Below are 22,360 nucleotides of genomic sequence, written 5' to 3'. Positions count from 1 at the left end.
TTACAGTGAGAAAGCTGGGCACAGAAAATCGGCCAATCATAGTAGGGTTGCATCACAAGTGGACCTAATAGGGAACTACTGCCCTCCAACAATGTCTAGCTATCACCTTGCATTGAGATTACCTTCCAATCGGATGGTACTGTTACCAGGTGTACAAACCATTACCAAAACTGAATCTTACATATTACCATCTCTGAGGTCACATGATCGGGTGCTCACTGCACTATCCAGCATACACACTACCAAATGTTTAACTACATCAAGCTCCAATTCTTTACCCAGATCACCACGAAGATGAGTCTTGCTGCCACAGTAATACCAGTCCCCTTCGTTGAAACTGACAACACCATCCTGGAGGAACTAAAGTTTCTTAATTATATAATGTAGTGGGATGATACATTAACTCCTTAACATTATATGTACACCAAGTGGCCAATTTCAGTTCCAGTGTACATGTATGTAACAAAGAGTTTCTGCCTGGATTCACACTGCGTTATGAGTGCAAACTGCAATGGAGACTTGACATAGACTCCCCTCCCTCCCCCCTTCTAGTGTGTCCTTCCTGATCTTGCAACCCCACCAATGACACCAATGATCTTGCAACCCCACCAATGACACCAATGATCTTGCAACCCCACCAATGACACCAATGATCTTGCAACCCCACCAATGCCACCCTTCCCATGGACTAACTTGGACCTAATTGCTGCATCTTCTACCCTGTTTGCTTGTATAACCTTGTGCTATGTTGTATAATTGCGTGCTACCTCTCTGTCTGTCACCCCTTGTTTACATTGTATGTATCCCTATTTATTGTCCAGCGTATATGTTGGTGCTTTATAAATACAATAAGTTGTAATAATAATAATATAATATTAAGAGTTTTAATGTACCATGCCTCAATGGTGAACTAGTCAGCACAAACCCTTTTTTGCCTTCCGTGGAACTAATCGATTCATCAATATCGCATGTGCTTTAATATTTATTTTAACATGTATTACAACAGTTTTAGAGTTATTTTTCAAACTTCTAGTGACATTTTTTTTCTTCCAATTAGGGGTCAAGTGTTGCCAGCACACACATTGCTAAATACTGTGGCTGTAGAGCTCATCTATGAAGGAAAGAAATACGTTCTTAAGGTAATTGCGCATCCGTGTATTACTTGTGCAAGTACAGAATGCAGAGTGCGTGGAATTTTGATTCACGTCTGTAACTTCATAATGGTATCTATCTATAGTATGCTATAGACAGGCAGTATAAACCAGGAGCAGAGCTTGTTTCCTTCTCTTGAAACAAAACTAAAGCAGTCCATCTTTAAGGAGAGTGGCAATAGTTTTTGTCTGGCAATAGTAATTGTCTTCTGGAAATTGCTGTTTGTGATGACATATCAAAGAACGATGTCTTGTCCCTTTAACCCAGGTCACACGTCAGTCTCCAAATTCTTATGTGGTGATAATGAACGGCTCTTGTGTGGAAGTGGATGTGCACAGGCTCAGTGATGGAGGTCTGCTTTTGTCATATGATGGCAGCAGCTACACCACATACATTAAAGAAGAAGTTGATAGGTAACTGTCATGTATTTCTCTTACATACCTGTCTATAAATGGTAGGAATCATTGTTTCTATGCCTGATGCATGCATTGTTTGGCAGGTACCGCATCACTATTGGGAATAAAACCTGTGTCTTTGAGAAAGAAAATGACCCCTCCATTCTGCGCTCTCCATCAGCCGGGAAGCTCATACAGTATGTTGTTGAGGATGGTGGCCATGTGTTTGCTGGACAGTGCTATGCTGAGATAGAGGTATCACAAAATAATCAGAGCCTTTTCATTGTGTTGTATGTCTTAATTTTTTTTTTCCCTTTTTGACAACCGTAAGAAACTAGCTTTCACTTTGGGGAATCTCTATATATAGCATTGCTTTTGCAATACAGGTTCTTCAATTAGCAAAATATGTCAAGTGCACATAACCTAAGTGAGAGTGCTGATAATTTTTAGCCTAAAGAAAGATCTCCTTTTCATCTGTTCCACCTTTATGTATTTATGCTAACATTGTTAATTTCTCTCTTATTGATGTCCTTTGTGAGGTTCTTAATGTCAGCACTAGGATAGCCACCTCTGGAACAGTCAATTCCCAAGTGATATATAACCATGGATGAGCATCATTCTCTGCAGACGTGGATGACTAAACATCTAGCTTGTTTTTGTACTACCAATGTACTATGGTAATGGCTTCCTAAAAGGGTTATTTTTGGCATAGTACATCCTTGGGGGTGTGGAAACACTTGAGTCTTTCTGTATATAGTGCCCTACATTAATACACTGCCAACATAACCAATATGCAGAGTTTGAACTCAGAGCAATACCTAAAGCCCCCCTTTATTTTTGCCACATGACAGGGAAGTTAGTGAGCAGAGCCATGTCACAAATGGTTCAGTAACCCATGCAGTCATAAAGGATTCTTAGCAACCACTACAATGTAAGAACATCTGTTAAAGTGGTATGAAACTGAACTGGTAGTTTGGATTCAACAAATGTACATGTATGCTTTGTTTACATTCGCAATAAAAAAAAAAAATTCTCTTGGGTTAAAAAAAATGTTAAGAAATTCAAAGTTGTTTGCTGGAAGACATTAAAAACAGCCAAAAAATGTCTATTAAACATAAAGACTGATATTCGGTCACCTGAAGGCATATTTATGCTTCACTTGAAGCTAATTGGTAACATCTTTGGTTTGCAGGACAGATTATCAGATTGTCTTGCAATTAACTTATTGCTGTGCAGTCAAGGCATGTCCATGAATTTGGACCGCAATACTTAAGTCCATAGATGAAATTTGAGTTTCATACATAGTATGAATCCTTGGGATAGAGCACCGTTCTTTTGCTGGTAATCCTGTTTGTGCTCACATAATGCTTATTGTGCAGGTAATGAAGATGGTGATGACCCTGACAGCCATGGAATCAGGATGTATACATTATGTAAAACGAGCGGGGGCTGTCCTGGAACCTGGATGTGTTATTGCCAAGCTTCAGCTAGATGACCCCAGTAGGGTACAGCAGGTAAGACGAAGCACCAGCATAGTTCTGGTAGCATAAGTAATTTTCATGATAAACTTATCTAGTTTCACTTGTCTTTCTGTTTCACAACCAGTGGCTCAGTGACAATACGTCTTTATTTTCATTTGATACTGCTTAAAGCCTAGTTTCTCAACGTGTGGTACGCATACCCCAGGGGGTACTTCTGATGGCTCCAGGGGGTACTCCAGCTTGATATACTTAACCAAGAATAACAAATTTAGTGTTTTAGAAAATGATAAATCTTATTTAAACAACACCAAATTAGTATATTAGCTATTAAAAAGTAATAGTAAAAGCTTGGAAAATGTTTAGAACCAATTATCATGTACTACAATAAAATATAAATTTGTCAAGGGGTACTTGTCATAATGGTTACTATGCTAGGGGGTACTTTGTAAGTACGGGGTTTTAAAAGGGGTACATACCAATAAAATGTTGAGAAACACTGGCTTAAAGGACAACCGAGGTGACATGTGACGTGATGAGATAGACCTGTGTATGTACGGTTTCTGTATGGGTCGGACTGGGTCAGACTATAACATAACTCTCACTAATAAGGAATTACAGCCATAGAACACTTTCCTGTCAGTAAATGGCTTCTGAGAGAAGGAAAGCGATAAAAAGGGTCAATAGTTCATAGATTTGAGCTCAGACATACTTCAATAAAGGTGTCATTGAGCAGAGACAATGAAACAGTAAAAACTTAAAAATTAGATTTAAATATAAAATAAAACTGTTGGATATCTAAAGTCATTTTTAGGAGACTGAGGATAGATACAATTGTTTTTCTCATCAGTTTATTTTCACCTTGGATGTCCTTTACAGGGAATCTGAGCTGGGGATATCTATATATAAAAAAACAAAAAAAAAACCCTGCTACCTGATCTGTGGGGCTGGTCAGATCCGGTAGCCGCAATCACAATCAGGGGTACAGCGGGGGAGAGGCATAGCTGCCCAATGGCAGCTGGAGAAAGGGAATCGGGAAGCTTTTTTTCCCTGTCCTGAGAGACTGAGACTAAGGGCACGGAGAGAAAAAACTTTCTGCTCTCTGCACAATTGTTCTAATGACTGCATCTGCTCAGCCATTGATAAGGAATCATATAAAGTATTGTAGGCAAAGATTTGTAGACTGTTCCTCTTCAGTGTGCAGCAGGCTCTTCTGTACAGCGCCCAGCCCCCAAACTCTACCCCTCTGCTCTGCTCTGTACTGTAGTGATGCTGGAGCCGTCTGCAGAGCCAGTTCTGCTCCATCAGAGATGGACAGAGTGAGTGTAATAAGCTGAGGCTGGGAGAACACTGTATGTGTGAAAACGTGCATGTGTGAAAAATGCTCCGAGTGCTTTACTGCTGTCTGCTTTTATCTGCAAGGGGAAAACACTTTCAAGTGTGCAATAACCTAACATTGGTTTTCAGTTTACCTTTGCAGAAAGCTGGAGGGAGAAGGGGCGAGGCCCATCAAAAGTTTCGCAGGGGGGCCCAGTGATTTCTAGATACGCCCTTGCCCATTTTATGGGAAAAAATAAAAAATGACCTTCTGTTTACTTAACGTTTCTGCAAATCTGATTGAGAAAATATTGTACTATTAATGGGCACCTTAAGTGATTGATTGTCGTGTTTGATGAGCACTAGCCTTTCGGTAGGTTCTTGGCTATGCTCGACTTAGGCATTGGTAAGCAATGTCAACTGAAATTGCATAGAGCACTCACCCAAAAGGAATCTGTACTTGCAGGTTAGTTTTTCAGCTGAGAAAGATTATTCAGGTACTATTTATCCACACACCTCTTTCAGGTGACTGACTCAATAAATATTATAGCCAGAGCATCTTAACATTCTCAGGTGGAGGTCAACAGTTACAGCTTCCATCATTTCATGATAGATGTAATTTATAGATGAACAACTTCATTTTTTTTATGCAATCACGGCAACAGTGGTTATTGGCTTTATGTAAGTATAGTATGCTAAATTAACTGGAGAGTATACTATACTGCTATACTTGTTTTGTGCTTCAATTTCAAGGCTGAACTCCACACAGGATCATTGCCACATATACACAGCACTGCACTGCAGGGTGAGAAGATCCATCGTGTATTTCATTATGTTCTGGATAACCTGGTGAATGTCATGAATGGATACTGTCTTCCTGAGCCATACTTCAGCACCAAGGTAAATCACTCTTACACTTGCTGTAAAAGTACCATCATTAAAAAAGGGTTGTACTAATGTTACTAATGTTTAACAGAGCAAAAATTAGCCAATTACATTTCCAAAACACTAGAAATGAAAGATTACAAGATTAAACAGTTTTCAGTTAAAGTGGACCCAAATTAAAAATACAAGATTTCAGAAATAAAATCTATTTTCTAAATTATAATAAGAAATGGCAGCCGTTTTTTTCAGCTGCATGATGACAAATATAAAATATTTTACATTTATTGGAGGAACCCCTCTCTTCCTTTCATATTGCCGGGACAGAATCCAGCAAACTGGTGGAGTAGATGATGTCCGGCAAAGGAGGAATTGCTAATGGCTGCCACCTGTATAACCCTAGTTATGAAAAGAGAAGGGTCAAAAGCATGCACTGAAATACTCATAGGCTTGAACGAGTGTCTATTTATCTTTGTATGTGTCAGAGTGGTGCAACTAAATATTTTGAATTAAAAAAATGTTTGGTTTGGGTCTGCTTTAAGTTATGGAGATCCGAAACCATCAAGTTATTTTGTAGGGAGTAGGGACCTTAAAGAAAACCTGTAAGGAGCTTTAAAAATAGATATTACCAAAGTAGAAGCTACGCATGCACTAGTATGGCCTTGCGCATTATCACAAACTCACCCGTGCTAAGAGGAAAAAGCTGTGCATGAGCGACTTTGTGGCACTGTGCTGGCATGAACTGTACTTGTGCCTGGGCAGTGCAACAGGCCTTGTATACGTAAGGGCCTGAGCACACTAATGCATTTGTGTCTGCTTCTTTCAGTCCTCAGCATCTGTAACACTGGCGTGTTGCTGAAAAGCGGACAGAAGTGTGGTAGTGTGCTGAGGCCCAAAGGTAGCACAGCCAGGAAAATATGTCCAACAAGTTTTTGTCAGGTATGTTCAGAGGGATAGTGATGGTCATGTCTTGGGGAACTCATGGAGAATCATGCGGTCAGTTTGGTCAGGTGGTGGATATACAGGTCTCTGATTTGCTAGTCATGATCATGTGCTAATGCAGGATGTGATCAAGCAAATCCCATGCTTCTCCATAAGTTCTTCTAGACATGACCATCACTACAGAGGGACCCAGCACGGTACCGGTGGGGGATATGTGTGCCCAAATTAGTCACTGAGCACCGCTGTAGCCGTAATTCTCATTACGGCCTATGGCAACAAGCAAAGCACTGTTCTGAAATTAGCTGATTCGTTTAGACAAGGAGCAAGGTATAGAAATTACGTTTTTAACTGGTTGGGAATTCTGTGTCTCTCTCTCTCTCTCTCTCTCTCTACCATGCAAAATTATTCTACTTGTTGCTTTCTCTTGGAGAGGTTTACCACTGCATGGAAATTCTCATAGATGGGATAGTACTAGAATGTCAAACATGGTTCAAACCACACCATCCAATATTAAAATAAATTGTTTGCTTGCAAGTGGGCTGTAAAGTTGGGGTTCTTCTACCATGTTATAAATTGGCTTCATACACTGATAAAGCAGTTCCAATAAATCATGGACACATTCTGTAGGTAAGCATTCAGGCTGCTGCAGGCCGTAAGCACACATGCTCACAGAAGCATATGCAGTAAAAGTATGTATTCAGTAAGTCAGTAGTAAAAATCTTCAGGCTTGCAATTTTTTTGTTTGTAATTACCGATTTGTGGCAATGTTCAGACACAAGCCCACTTCCTTACCTTACATGAAGGTGACAAGCAGGTTTTGTACAGATGAATGCAACATCTCTCCAAAATGGGCGAGGCTCCACTGTTAGGCTGGGTTCACACTAGAGCCCAAACTAGACTGTTTACTGCAGCGGAGAACAACAAATAAACCTACATCTCAACAGATCCTATGTTATCTATAGATATGTCTGATATGAATGTGTCAGTTGCAGTACCGGAATACAAAAGTCCCATCCTGCAGGACCTTTCTGGACAATGTACAGAAAATAGATATGTCTACTGTTGGCTGTCCAATAGACAGCGACGGATATGAGAACAAAGTGGATGGGCACACTGGGTCACATAGTGGATCGTACACTGGATTCACTGTGGCCATCCATGTTGCCAGAGCAATTGTTGTGTGGACTTCTGAGATTCCGATTATTATCCGATCGCAAGCTGCAGACCAAATCAAACCCCCCCCAAAAAAAGTCGAGTTGGACTGTGCTTACGCAGGAAGCTCTTGGTGACATCAGCAGAAGCGAGGACGCACGTGGCCGCGCAGGTGCAGTAGTTTGTAACATTTAAGTTGACGGAAGTGAGCAGGTGGCAGGGACTAGAGGATCGTTTTTGTCCCGGCGCAGGCACAGGATGTCTGCGGGGGACTGGTAGAATCCCCAGGTAAGTTCATCTCTCTTTTTTTGGGAGGGTGGGAGGGTTACAGTATTACTTTAAATGTAGAGTATTGACAGAAAGCTCTACTGGTTTTTATTCTATTGTTACAAAATCATTTGTATAAAAACTTAATGTACACCTGAACTGAGAGGGATATGGAGGCTGCCATATTTAAGCAGTACTAGTTGCCTGGCAGTCCTGCTGCAGTAGTGTCTGAATCGCACACATGTGGCTAATCCAGACAGACTTCAGTGAGTACTATCCGATCTGTTTGCATGTTCAGAATCTATACCTAAAATTTTTAAGCCTCATCTACACGGTACAGTTTTCCATCAGATAGACCAATCTATTAGATAGATCTAATAAGAAATTGCATCGTGTGTAGACGTCCAAATTGTTTCAGATCAATTTTGCGATAGATTTTGCTTTGATAAGTACCCAAAATCTATAGCAAAATCTAAAGTTTGGTACACACCATGCAATTTCCCATCAGATAGTTGGGTCGATAATTTCTGACCGATTTTCTGATCACTTCTATGCAAATTCATCAGAAAAACGATCGGGCATTATCTATTCAACCCATCTATCTGATGAGAAATTGCATGGTGTGTACCAGGCTTAACACAATCTGATTGGACTAGTTGGAAATTATCTAATAAATCCGTCTAATAGATCCGATCTGTCGGAAAATGATACCGTGTAGATGAGGCTTTAAAGGCAGAGGCCCAGCAGGCTGCCAAGCAATCTGCACTGTTTAAAAATAAATAAATATGGCAGCCTTCTTATTCCTCACACTTCAGATGTCCTTTAAAGAGACACTGAAGTGAAAAAAAAATATGTTATAATGATTTGTATGTGTAGTGCAGCTAAGAAATAAAACATTAGGAGCAGAGACATAAGTCTAATATTGTTTCCAGTACAGGAAGAGTTAAGAAACTCTAGTTGTTATCTATGCAAAAGAGCTATTGATCTCCACGACTTTCAAAGTCACAGAGAGCTCTGTCTTCTGAAGCTTGTTATCTCAACTGTCAGTCATTGTATCTTCTTTTTCTCTCCAGAGGACAGGTCAAAAGTTCATTGGCCTGCTCTGTAAAACCATTTAGAATACTGAGTAGTGTGTAAACTGCAAATATTAAAGAACGATGCAATGTTATAAAAAAACACTATATAACTGAAAATAAAATTTATAAGAATATTTTCTTTGCTAGTAATGTTCTAGTAATTATCCTTACTGTACAACCAATTCATTATAACTTTTTTTTTCGCTTCAGTGTCTCTTTAAGTCTGACCTTTTGTGTCTGACTCCAGATTTGAGCCATAGAACTTTTGCTGCTTCTTATTGAGATTAGAAACAAATCCTAACCTTTATTTTTGTAATATCTGTTCTAAAATCTTACTTGATAAAAATCCTTTTTCCTAGCTAAAGGACTGGGTAGAACGACTGATGAAGACTCTAAGGGATCCATCTCTACCATTGCTGGAGCTTCAGGACATTATGACCAGCGTGTCAGGTCGTATTCCGCCAAGTGTGGAAAAGGCAATTCGAAAGGAGATGGCGCAGTATGCCAGCAACATTACTTCTGTCTTGTGTCAGTTTCCAAGCCAGCAGGTAATTGTTACACAGAATATAAAGAGCACTTGAGACTCTATAACAATTTCTATAGACGTTGGATAACGGTAGATTTTTCTATTTTCCAGAATACCTCTACTTGTGCACAATCTTAATGATGGAAATGTGTAGGCAGTCATTGCTAAATTATTCTATTTCTTTCTCTATTTTGCACTTGCCGCTTTGTGGCAGTCCTACTGAATGTTTTCTATTTTGTTTGTCAGTGACTCAAAATCATTTTGGAGGACTTCATTTGATGGGGTTTATGAAATCAGTTGGAGGACCATGGCATCCAGGGAAGTAGAAATCGAAAATAATTTAGCACTGGCAGCTTCTGTAGTTCTGTCATGCCAGGCTCACACTATCTGCCTCTGCTAACTCCATTCCTAAAAATATGCTAGTGTGCCTGGCTGTTGAGCTGGACCTCTTCCTGGGTGGGGATTCTGAAATTAGAGCAATAATAAAGGAGTCATTGCTGACTTCCTTTTTTAACCTGCCTTTGCTTAAGAGTAACGTTTTGATTAATATGCCTTCTTTAGACTCTGTTCCTGTATGCTGACAAGATGTTAGAATACACAGCTTATATACATTTTAGATCAAAAGGAGTTGTAAAATGTATATAAGCTGTGTGCTCTAATATCTCATCAGCTGGACTGTGTACTGGTAATGTTGCCTTTGATTTAGGATTTGAGCCCTTTGCAATGGGTTCGAAGGCAATATGTAAAACAGTAACAAATCTCTGGGCAGTCTCTGCTGTAAGTGATCCTGGTCGCCTGGTGAGCACGCCTTAAGTGGTAGCAGCTCTGGTGCTTTGAGGCTGGGACTCATTGCATAAGCGCTTTTTGGGGCGATTTCTGAACTCGCTAGCACTTAAAAAAACCACAAACGCCCTAGGTGTGAACAAGCCCTTAGTCCTCTCCATTTTTCCAGTCACCCCAACAAGTCTTTACAAATTGCGCATGCACAGAACGCTCCCAACAGCCTGAGCGTGATAGAGAAGCAGCACAGGCAGGACAGCACATTCACCATAGTGCACCACCGAGTGGCGTTGAGGAGTTTAGTTGGGGTGACAACAGAACAATGGAGTTTAACTGGGGGACTCTGAGGGCCTTCAAAGAGTACGGTGGGCTGGAAGAGACCCTAGGTAAGTTAAAGTTAACTTTTTTTCCCCGCCTTAGGTTTCCTTTAAACCATTTCTAGATGAATGCAATTCAGTAGAATTTTCTGACAGGGATATGACCCCATAGTCACAGCACCTGTCAAATTATAACAGTTTTTTGCCCATTTGAACATTGAACATTTGAAACCTCATCTTTAATTATAAGGGCTAGTTCACAGTGCTTAGTTGCGTTGCAGAATATTTCTGCATGCCAACTTACTGCCCATATACTGTAACTCTGTGGGCCTGTTCACAGTACAGACTGATCATGTCATTCTAACTCACTGCATGCAGGCTTTCTATTAAAGCCTTGTTTTAAATCTATCTCGTCTCCATTGCTGTTCACACACATTATAACACGTGCATTATGCAACTGACCACTGTGACCCTAGCCCAACAGTCAAACTTAATGTGGTAGATAACCCGTCAGCAATTACATTGACCAATTAAAACCCCATCATAATTTGTCTCTCGCTGTTACTAGGACTTATCTGTCCTAAAATATATTTGTATGTTGTACTTTGGGAGGCGGGGAAGCATAGATGCCCAACAACATATTTGTTTCTAAGGCCATTTTCTTTGCTTCATAAATGCATATTGGTGTTCGGTAGGGTAAGTTGAGTACATTAAGTAGTGTTCGTAATGATTTTTTTTTTAATGACAGACACATTTGTTGATGGACATAGAAACACTTATTTGGAGACAGTATAGTAAGTCTGTAGAATGCAGAAGACCCACATATTAGTTTTTCCCAGAAATTGGGGAAAAATAGGATATGTTCCAAAATTTGTGGGAAAGATTTAAGAAAATCGTTGTACAATAAATATAAATTCAAACGCCCATTATTTAAACTGTACAATGGGGGACCGTTCTGTTTGTCTGTTCACTAGGTAGAAAAAATAAACCTTTTAATGGCTAACTGATAAAGTTAAATAATGCAAGCTTTCTGGGATCTAGTCCCCTTCCTCAGGCATATTTCCAGATGTAAGCTGAAGTAAAACACTGATGCAGGTAAATAGTAAACACAAAGATGGCAGTTGTGCTGGTTACTGTTTAGCAGTTAGATGTCAGGTGATTAGCAGGCTGGAGCCAGTGAGCTGAACAGTAACCAGCACAACTGCCATCTTTGTGTTTACTATTTACCTGCATCAGTGTTTTACTTCAGCTTACATCTGGAAATATGCCTGAAGAAGGGGACTAGATCCCAGAAAGCTTGCATTATTTAACTTTATCAGTTAGCCATTAAAAAGTATTACTTTTACAAGACTTTGTTTTTTTTCTACCTACATAATTTGTTTGGCTAACACGGTACAGAACCATTTTTACTACTCTGTTCACTAGGAAACGCAAAGCATCCTGGGACTTTCCCAAAATTGAGTTGTGGGGAAGAGTTTAAGGATTCCTACTTATCCTTCCAAGACTGTCCACAAGACAGTCACAAGGGCCACAAGTTCAAGTAATACCATAGAGAATAAAGTAATCTCAAAAGGTCTCAAGCAGAACTGACTATTTTCCCCTTGAAATGTTGATTCCATCCAATAGTTCATATGTTCTTGAAAGCAATTAAGCATCAAAAACAGGGAAAATAAAAGCATGTCAAATGCTGTACCACAATAGTCAGTAGACTTTAAAGAAAACCTGAACTGAAAATTAAAAGTCAAAATAAGCATACACAAGTCATACTTACCTCCCATGTAGTCTACTCTTCAGCGTCTTTCTCCTCTCCTGCGTCCTGTTTGTTCACTGTGATCAAGGGAATTTTCCGTCCTCCATTTTGAAAATGGCCATTACCCATAACAGCTTTCTGGTCAGCACACAGTTAAACTGTAACATCGCCCACTTGAGCCATAGGGAAACAAGGACATTACCTGGTACATCAGTTTTCCTCTCAGCTATAACTGACAGCAACTGATATTTTACTGACAGCAACTGATATATTTCAGATCTGACAAAATATTGTCAGAACTGGAAGGGATCATTGTCAGAAGAAAATGGTGAGCTTCTGAGAGTAACTGATGGCAAGGTAACTATATAATGTTCATTTTAAGTTACCTCATGTGTTTATTTTAAATATTTTTACTCAGTACAGGTTCTCTTTAATTCATTTGTATATAACACATTACAGACGCATAGTATAAATTAGTATAGTCTGTTTAACAAGGATATACAAACATAAACGGTCAAATGAAACAAATTTGTGTAGTAACTATGTAACTCTGGTATAATATAATGTGCTGAAACAAGTACAGATCTATTGAAGGTTGTGTTACATATGTATGATTTGGTGCAATGTGTTACTTAAGAGGATATTCAGAGGTGCTACCAACTTTTAAAATATGTTATTACCACTTAAGATATTAATATAGCCAAAATACATTGGATAAAAAAAAACCTAAAAAACAAACTTTTATTCTTTTTTTTCTTTTTTTTTTCCTGTTTAGATAGCGAATATATTAGACAGTCATGCTGCTACACTGAACCGTAAATCTGAACGTGAGGTTTTCTTCATGAACACACAAAGTATTGTGCAATTGGTACAAAGGTGAGATACTAGCCGAACAACTTAAGAGGTGAAAGCGTTCGTCCGCGACCAGAGTTGTGGTTCAGAGAGTTTGGATGGTTGCTTTTTTTTCTAGCACATAAATCACATTTTTCAGATTTTAACACAATCGGTAGGTGTTACTGCTGAAATCACAGGAATGTATTTTTATACCAAAATGTTCCAGACAGCTTTGACTTCTCGGAATCGCTGCTGTCTAGCTGTTGGTGGGGACCGTGCCCCATGATAACCAGTTACTGAGCTTATGTATTAAATCTTTTTCTGGAGCTTCAGCCTACTTTGTGAGTGTAAGTGCGTAAACATGCCACAATTTCCTGATAGAGCAGCTTTGACACCTGTATTTTTAGATTGGGAAATGCTAAATATATACATTCCATTGTTGCCCTGGCTTTATGTTTAGGGTCATTGTCCGCTGGAAGGTGAACCTCCGCCCCAGTCTCAAGTCTTTTGCAGTCTCCAAGAGGTTTTCTTCCAAGTTTTCCCTGTATTTGGCTCCATCCATCTTCCCATCAACTCTGACCAGCTTCCCTGTCCCTGCTGAAGAGATGCACCCCCCGAGCATGATGCTGCCACCACCATATTTGACAGTGGGGATGGTGTGTTCAGAGTGATGTGCAGTGTTAGTTTTCCGCCACACATAGCGTTTTGCATTTTGGCCAAAAAGTTCCATTTTGGCCTCAGCTGACCAGAGCACCTTCTTCCACATGGTTGCTGTGTCCCCCACATGGCTTGTGGCAAACTGCAAACGGGACTTCTTATGCTTTCTGTTAACAATGCCTTTCTTCTTGCCACTCTTCCATAAAGGCCAACTTTGTACAGTGCATGACTACAGAGACAGTCTCCCACCTAAGCTGTAGATCTCTGCAGCTCGTCCAGAGTCACCATGGGCCTCTTGACTGCATTTCTGATCAGCGCTCTCCTTGTTCGGCCTGTGAGTTTAGGTGGACGGCCTGGTCTTGGTAGGTTTACAGTTGTGCCATACTCCTTCCATTTCTGAATGATCACTTGAACAGTGCTCCGTGGGATGTTCAAGGCTTTGGAAATCTTTTTGTAGCCTAAGCCTGCTTTAAATTTCTCAATAACTTGATCCCTGACCTGTCTTGTGTGTTCTTTGGACTTCACGGTGTTGTTGCTCCCAATATTCTCTTAGACAACCTCTGAGGCCGTCACAGAGCAGCTGTATTTGCCCATAGACATTGCCTGATGAGTGCAAATGACTAAATAGCGTGCACCTGTGTGTAATCTAATGTCAGTAACATTAGATTACACACAGGTGCACTCTATTTAGTCATTTGCACTCATCAGACAATGTCTATGGGCAACTGACTGCGCTCAGATCAAAGGGGGCTGAATAATTACGCACATCCCACTTTGCAGCTATTTATTTGTAAAAAATGTTTGGAATCATGTACGATTTTCGTTCCACTTCTCACATGTACACCACTTTGTGTTGGTCTTTCATGTGGAATTCCAATAAAATTGATTCATGTTTGTAGCAGTAATATGCCAAAATGTGGAAAACTGCAAGCGGGCCGAATACTTTTGCAAACCACTGTAAATGTAACCTGATTTTCAGCTTGAATGACCCATCTGGTTATGTATGATCCAATAGGGTTGATTTACCAAAATGAGTAGGGAAGCAGACAACTTGTGCGCCAGCTGTTAGTGGACAAAATGGGCCCTGCCATTGACACCAATGCAAAGTAGTAGCAAGCGGGCACCCAAGTGGAAATTTGGTCGCCCAATAACGTATATTGTTTTTTCTTTAAATGAACAATAAAAATATTACTTTTGCAATATCTTACTTCCTTCATTTTAACTGTGTAAACTGGCATTACATTTATATTCTGTAATATAGAACAAATTTTTTTAAATCTTCAAATATCATGTATCGATTTTGCCTTCATTTTTTTTATTAACTCAAATAAACTTTGTGTTGTTATTTATAGATCATAGTGGGAGAGTTTTAAGGTTAGGTGTGTGTGTGTGTGTGTGTGTGTGTGTGTGTGTGTGTGTGTGTGTGTGTGTGTGTGTGTGTGTGTGTGTGTGTGTGTGTGTGTGTGTGTGTGTGTGTGTGTGTGTGTGTGTGTGTGTGTGTGTGTGTGTGTGTGTGTGGTGTTAAGGTTAGGCAGGAGGGTTTGTGCGGATCAGGGGGGTGGTTAGGGTTAAGCATCAGTAAGGGAGTTTGTGTAAGGGAGGCATGGTTAGTCGTTAGGAAGGGTGTTTTTGCGCAGGAAACAGTTATGGTTAGTCGGCAGGAAGGGTGTGTGTGTGTGTGTGTGTGTGTGTGTGTGTGTGGTGTTTAGAGTTAGGTGTCAGGAAGGGTGTTTGTGTGTGTGAATAGGTTCTGTGTGAGAATGGTTTAGCTTTAGTAAAATATCTGTATTCAATTCTGATATTTGACTATAGTTTATACACCTTAATAGTATAATGTATATACTTTGGGTTGCAAAAGTATTCGTCCCCCTTGAAGTTTTCCACATTTTGTCACATTACTGCCACAAACATGCATTAGTTTTATTGGAATTCCATGTGGAAGACCAATACATAGTGGTGTACATGTGAGAAGTGGATAGAAAATCATACATCATTCCAAACATTTTTTACAAATAAATAATTGCAAAGTGGGGTGTGCGTAATTATTCGGCCCCCTGAGTCAATTCTTTGTAGAACTACCTGTTGCTGCAATTACAGCTGCCAGTCTTTTAGGGTATGTCTCTACCAGCTTTGCACATCTAGAGACTGAAATCCTTGCCCATTCTTCTTTGCAAAACAGCTCCAGCTCAGTCAGATTAGATGGACAGTGTTTGTGAACAGCAGTTTTCAGATCTTTCCACAGATTCTCGATTGGATTTAGATCTGGACTTTGACTGGGCCATTCTAACACATAGATATGTTTTGTTTTAAACCATTCCATTGTTGCCCTGGCTTTATGTTTAGGGTCATTGTCCTGCTGAAAGGTGAACCTCAGCCCCAGTCTCAAGTCTTTTGCAGTCTCCAAGAGGTTTTCTTCCAAGTTTGCCCTGTATTTGGCTCCATCCATCTTCCCATCAACTCTGACCAGCTTCCCTGTCCCTGCTGAAGAGAAGCACCCCCAGAGCATGATGCTGCCACCACCATATTTGTCAAAGTGATGTGCAGTGTTTTTTGCCACACATAGCGTTTTGCATTTTAGCCAAAAAGTTCTTTTTTGGTCTCATCTGACCAGAGCACCTTCTTTCACATGGTTGCTGTGTCCCCCACATGGCTTGTGGCAAACTGCAAACGGGACTTCTTATGCTTAACTTGATCCCTGACCTTGTGTGTTCTTTGGGTTTCACGGTGTTGTTGCTCCCAATATTCTCTTAGACAACCTCTGAGGCCCTCACAGAGCAGCTGTATTTGTACTGACATTAGATTACACACAGGTGCACTCTATTTAGTCATTAGCACTCATCAGGCAATGTCTATAGGCAACTGACAGCACTCAGATCAAAGGGGCCGAATAATTATGCACACACCACTTTGCAGTTATTTATTTGTAAAAAAAAAAAGTTTGGAATCATGTATGATTTTCTTTCCACTTCTCACATGTACACCACTTTGTGTTGGTCTTTTATGTGGAATTCCAATAAAATTGATTCATGTTTGTGGCAGTAATATGACAAAATGTGGAAAACTTCAAGGGGGCCGAATACTTTTGCAACCCACTGTATTAATTAACAATATTTTACTATTGGGATTGCTGGGCGCCCAAGTTTCCAAGTGCCTTTTTTTTTGGGATGTACGCAATTAGTGCATACATCAACCTAGAATGGATTTTTAAAGCTTCTGTTCAGGCTCACTTTTTATCACAGATCTTCCCCCTCCTGCTAGATGTATAATTGAAAATTACATGTTTCTCTTTTAAATTTCCACACGCGACTGCTGCATTGCAGTTCTTCTTCCTAAGGAGTAGTGGGAGAGTGATGCCATCTTGGGGGTTGGGGGGAGGCGTCCAGCCAAACTACCGTTTATCTTTCCAAGAATAAGAAAAATAAGAGTGCAATGTCTAAATACAGAGGCTGTCACTTTATTTCAGTTTTACATCCACTAACATGCAAAATATTGAACCTTCAATAGTAATAAACCACCTTATTCTGCACAATAGCACCCTTGCACACGGATCCACATGTGCAGTGAACTGTGCGTAAGGGTGCTGTTGTACAGTGGACTGTTTTTTTATTGCTATTGAAGGTACAACCTTTTGCATGTTAGTGGACATAAAACTGAAGTAAAGTGACATTCTCTATCTTTAGACCCAGCCCTCCTTTTTTTATTTTTCATATTATTTTCCCAAAAGCCTGGGGGAATAGGGTCTCCTCCACCTTTTTAGTACAGCAGCTGATTGTATTCCAATGGTACACACAACCATATAGTGCCACCTAGTTGTGGTTTTGTTCTTTTTGCTCATCACTCCATACAACTCCGATGTAGGAGGCCAAGCTGTCGCTCAACCATCCTCCTGTTGGAGTTGATGGAGGGCGTGTCCTTACTGCAGTGAATAGGTGTGGTTTGGGATGTCATGCTCATGGCACTGGTAGAGGGCCTACCAATGTTAAAAGGAAATTAAAGTGGACCTGAACTCATGCAACAGCATAACATCATTTAAAGAAAAGCATTTCTTTGTTACACCTGATACAAATCCTGAAATAAATCTACACTGTTTCTACTTCCTGATTCAAGGAAGCAGACATATTGTTAACATCCAGTGCTTTCAAATTAGCTTATCTGCCATCTCTGCCATGGCAGTGATGTGACACAGGGGAGAGATCAAATAATAGCTTGTGATTAGGCCCCGGTTAAGGCCCGGTTCACATTAGCGGTTGCTATCCGGAATCGCCGTGCCGGAGCCGTGCCGGAGCCGGACCGCATGCGGACCGGACGAAACGGACGCACGGCATAGCAATGAAAGTCTATGCGACCGTTCACATGCGTCCGTTTCGTCCGGACCGGAGCCGGACCGGATCCGGACTCCGGCGTCCGTTCCAACATGCGCTATTTTTTGGTCCGGCTGGTCCGGCTGTCGTATCCGGACCGGAGCCGGAATGTTGCATCCGGCCAATGGAAACCAATGAGAACCGGAGAGCGCACAACACACTGGCTATAAAAACCGGATGTTATACCACACTTCCTATGCTGACTCTATGGTATGGTGGCCATTTTGGATGGGGACCACATGGCACCAGCGTTCAGAGTGGAGCAGCAGTGACTTCATGCTGGAGCTGTTTGGCAGCAACATGTCTGACGATATGTCTGATAACGAGGGGGTGAGGCCCTACACATCAGAAGACCTCATCCTACAGGTGCAGCAGGTACCAGCCCTGTGGGACAAGGGGGATGCGGACCACAGCAACATCAAAAAATGCAGAGGCCTGTGGAAAAAAATTGCCAAGCTGTATGTGGAGGACTTTGAGAACTTGAGCAAGAGACAGCAAGGCACAGAGGGTATGTTGACTAGAAGTTTTTGGGGGGGCTTGTGGTTAGCTTGTGATGTATTCCACTTTTGCTATGGATTTGTGTCACCCACGTGTTGCCCACCCACCCGTGGCCCACCCACCTGTTCCCCACCCACCTGTACCCCACCTGTGATGTATCCCACCCACCTGTGATGTATCCCACCCACCTGTACCCCACCTGTGATGTATCCCACCCACCTGTACCCCACCTGTGATGTATCCCACCCACCTGTGATGTATCCCACCCACCTGTTCCCCACCCACCTGTACCCCACCTGTGATGTATCCCACCCACCTGTACCCCACCTGTGATGTATCCCACCCACCTGTGATGTATCCCACCCACCTGTACCCCACCTGTGATGTATCCCACCCACCTGTGATGTATCCCACCCACCTGTACCCCACCTGTGATGTATCCCACCCACCTGTACCCCACCTGTGATGTATCCCACCCACCTGTGATGTATCCCACCCACCTGTACCCCACCTGTGATGTATCCCACCCACCTGTACCCCACCTGTGATGTATCCCACCCACCTGTGATGTATCCCACCCACCTGTGATGTATCCCACCCACCTGTGATGTATCCCACCCACCTGTACCCCACCTGTGATGTATCCCACCCACCTGTGATGTATCCCACCCACCTGTGATGTATCCCACCCACCTGTGATGTCTCCCACCCACCTGCGATGTACCCCACCTGTGCACATAAAACATACACAATGACCAATTATTAAACATCAATTTATTGTAAAAAATTAAGACATTTAAAATCACTTAAAAACTTGAAACTCCAAAATAAACACATTTCAACAAAACATATTAAAAACCAAACATTCACCCTCGTCCTGGTGGTGTGGTAAAATAAAGTCTCAGTTGGTCCCTGTTCCGCAGTGACACTACCCTTGGCCTGGTTGCATACCTCCGCAGGGGCATTAGTGGAAGCACATTCGGGGGTTCCGGAGTCTCTCTTTCCTCCTGCCGCACAAAGTTGTGGAGGATGCATGCTGCCTTCACCACGACAACTGCGTTGCCCGGTTTCAGCAGCATGGGCGTGTGGAACACCCTCCACTTTGACACCAGGATCCCAAATGTGCACTCCACCATTCTCCTTGCACGGCTCAACCGAGCATTGAAGTGTAGCTGGCTGGCATCAAGTCCCCTGTCTGGGTACGGACGCATTACATGGTCGGACAGGGCGAAGGCCTCGTCCCCCACAAACACATAGGGGTAGGCCGGTGCCCTTGTCCCAGGCCAGGGTCTGTCACGGGGGAGACGCAGTCTGCCTTCCTCCATCAGCCGGCAAAGGGTCGTACGCTGGAAAATTCCAGAGTCATTGGAACTACCGTACGACCCCACGTCCACGTACACAAACTTGTAGTCCGCATCTGCCACTGCCATTAGAACAATGCTAAAGTATTTTTTATAGTTGAAATAATGGCTGCCACTCCCCACGGGTTTCTGAAGCCGGATGTGTTTCCCATCCAGTGCACCAACACAATTAGGAAACTTGCACTCGGTCCAGAAGCCCTGGGCGATCTCCTCCCATTTCGTGGTGTCCGGCACAGGCATGTATCTGGCCCTCAGTCGCGTCCAAAGGATCCTCGAAGTCCTCACGACGATGCCTGCCACCGTGCTCTTCCCAATACGAAATGTGACATGTAGCGATGTATATGTTTGTCCAGTTGCGATGTACCTACAAGAGAAATAATCGAAATCAATTTTTCATGTCGTTACAGGAGAAAGGTTCAAGACAAGGTGGCGCAATATATGTGATGCATACGTGAAATGGCTACGGAAGAAAAAACTTGCCGAACGAAGTGGCAGTGGCGGGGGAAAGCGACAAAAAGACTACCAATTTGCCAAGCAATTGTCTTTCATCAATGCAAGCCTGGAACCTAGACTGTAAGTACCACTACTGTGGGCAGGAACTGAGAGCTCATTTTAGCAGACAACTACCATGACTTCGGCCATGTATTGCTATAAACTGGCCTCAATTCCCATGGCTAGCGAACTTTTCTCACAAGCTTTATCAAATGTTTGGTAGAAACGGTTGATAAAGTGTTTGCTAGTGTTTGCTAGCTCTGTGAATTGACGCCACATGCTGTTTGGCACACCAATAAATATTGTTTTTATCTACAGGACTGAAGACAATTTGGAGCAAGAGGAACCGACCCAGGAGGCACGGTTCAGCAGTGAGGAGAGCTTGGTGGATGATGACGTCGCCGATGTAACCTATTTCCCCGAGTAGAGGAGTAGGAGGAGGGAGTCCTTAGCTATCCCAGCTCTCTCCTTTGATGATGACTTGGGAGAAGAGAGCTTGGATGTTGAGGTTGCAGGACCGAGTGTGGAAGAAGCTGCACCTCCACAATCGACCGCTATGGAAGCTCCAGGGGAACAAGAACAAAGTGAGGAGCACCGAGAGACTGCAGCACAACCAGCGCGCAGGGCAACCCCGACACAGGCCAGAGGACGGGAAGATGCTGCCACACCACCAGTGAGGACCACCCCACCAGTGAGGCGTCGAGGTACCCTCCCCCCAACAAGGAGAGAGACAGAGTCCGAGATGTCCGGGGCTGTCTCCGGACTTCTCGGGATTCTTCAGAGCCACCAAACTCTCATAACCCGGCAGTTGCAAGATGAGGACAGGGGCCATATCATGGAGCAGTACAAGTCCCACATCACTTCACTGCAATGTGAGCTTGACGCTGTACATGGGCACTACAGGGACGAGCTTAAAATGATGCATGAGATACACAGAGGAGAAATCGACCAACTGCGTGCGCAGCATCATCAGTCGGTGGGCCAGCTGCAGAACATGATGCAGCAAATGCATCAACAAAGCAAGGAACTACTGAAATTGCAGACACACCCGTGTTTTCACACTGTGATGTCTCTAATACCATATTTGGAAAAGGTGCCTTCCCAAAACATGATGGCGTGCCATTCCACTTTGCTGGAGGTGATCAAACAACACATGGACACGCCATTATTGCAACCACCAATTTTTAGACCCCCACAACCAACAGCGGTGCCCACCTGGCAATCATCACAGATGTACACCGGCTACAGAGGCAGTCAATATGGGCCACCGCTGTCAGGGTCCAGCTCATCCACGACCAGCACCCAAGAGAGTCCAGATTTCCAGGCAGCAACTCCCACCTTTTCTAGTAGTGGTGCCGATACAATTTGAAAAAAAAAGTCAGATTGTTCCTGGACATGCTCCTCTGAATACCTCCGATCCTCGGAGGAAGGATACCATCACAGGGCTTTTTAGCCCAACCTTTTCCCTGCCCCATCTCCTTCAACCAAGGTTCAGAGGTGTTCAGATGACCATGTCAGGAAACTTTTGTTTTTGCTGGACTTGAACTTTAGGGCCTGGTGTCCCCGAAAGACACTACCTGGGTCACAACCTTGTGCCTGTTGCACTGCACCTGTAGTCCTGCACCTGTGCCTTTGATTCCTCTTGTTCCTTACTTTGTTGTTCCTAATCACTTGCACAAGACCCTTGGAGCCATGGGTGAAGGACACCTTCACTGGTCGGTGAGAGGCCTAGCCTTTTCACTGACCTGTGTCCTTCATCCATGGCTCAGAGGGTCATGTGCCAGTGGTTAGGTTTTAGAAGCACTAATAATTTAGGGCCTGGTGTCCCCAAAAGACACTACCTGTAGTCCTGCTCCTCTGCCATCGGTTCCTCTTGCTCCTCACTTTGTTCTTGTTCCTAATCACTTGCACAAGACCCTTGGAGCCATGGATGAAGGACACCTTGACTGGTCGGTGAGAGGCCTAGCCTTTTCACTGACCTGTGTCCTTCATCCATGGCTCAGAGGGTCATGTGCCAGTGGTTAGGTTTTAGAAGCACTAATAATTTAGGGCCTGGTGTCCCCAAAAGACACTACCTGTAGTCATGCACCTCTGCCATCGGTTCCTCTTGCTCCTCACTTTGT

At 42.5% G+C, this 22,360-nt stretch overlaps 1 protein-coding gene across 5 annotated transcripts in view; it reads left to right on the top strand.

Annotated features, from left to right (window-relative positions):
• The window catches only part of ACACA (acetyl-CoA carboxylase alpha), a 421,319-nt gene that overhangs the window by 93,854 nt on the left and 305,105 nt on the right, over positions 1 to 22,360 (top strand). For 4 of the 5 annotated variants that reach the window (XM_068269366.1, XM_068269368.1, XM_068269365.1 and 1 more), the window contains exons 16-22: positions 1,058 to 1,139; positions 1,420 to 1,565; positions 1,652 to 1,802; positions 2,927 to 3,061; positions 5,096 to 5,242; positions 9,021 to 9,209; positions 12,810 to 12,910. In XM_068269366.1, coding sequence (XP_068125467.1) covers positions 1,058 to 1,139; positions 1,420 to 1,565; positions 1,652 to 1,802; positions 2,927 to 3,061; positions 5,096 to 5,242; positions 9,021 to 9,209; positions 12,810 to 12,910 — 951 coding nt within the window. Of the gene's footprint in view, positions 1 to 1,057; positions 1,140 to 1,419; positions 1,566 to 1,651; positions 1,803 to 2,926; positions 3,062 to 5,095; positions 5,243 to 9,020; positions 9,210 to 12,809; positions 12,911 to 20,152; positions 20,319 to 20,555; positions 20,754 to 22,360 lie in introns of those variants that run through there. The other variant, XR_011026314.1, reaches the window with a different exon arrangement.

This window comes from Hyperolius riggenbachi, chromosome 2 (genome assembly GCF_040937935.1).
Source record: "Hyperolius riggenbachi isolate aHypRig1 chromosome 2, aHypRig1.pri, whole genome shotgun sequence".
Lineage (NCBI taxonomy): Eukaryota > Metazoa > Chordata > Amphibia > Anura > Hyperoliidae > Hyperolius > Hyperolius riggenbachi.
The sequence above is the reverse complement of the archived record's forward strand: the minus strand, read 5'-3'. Positions and strand labels throughout refer to the sequence as shown.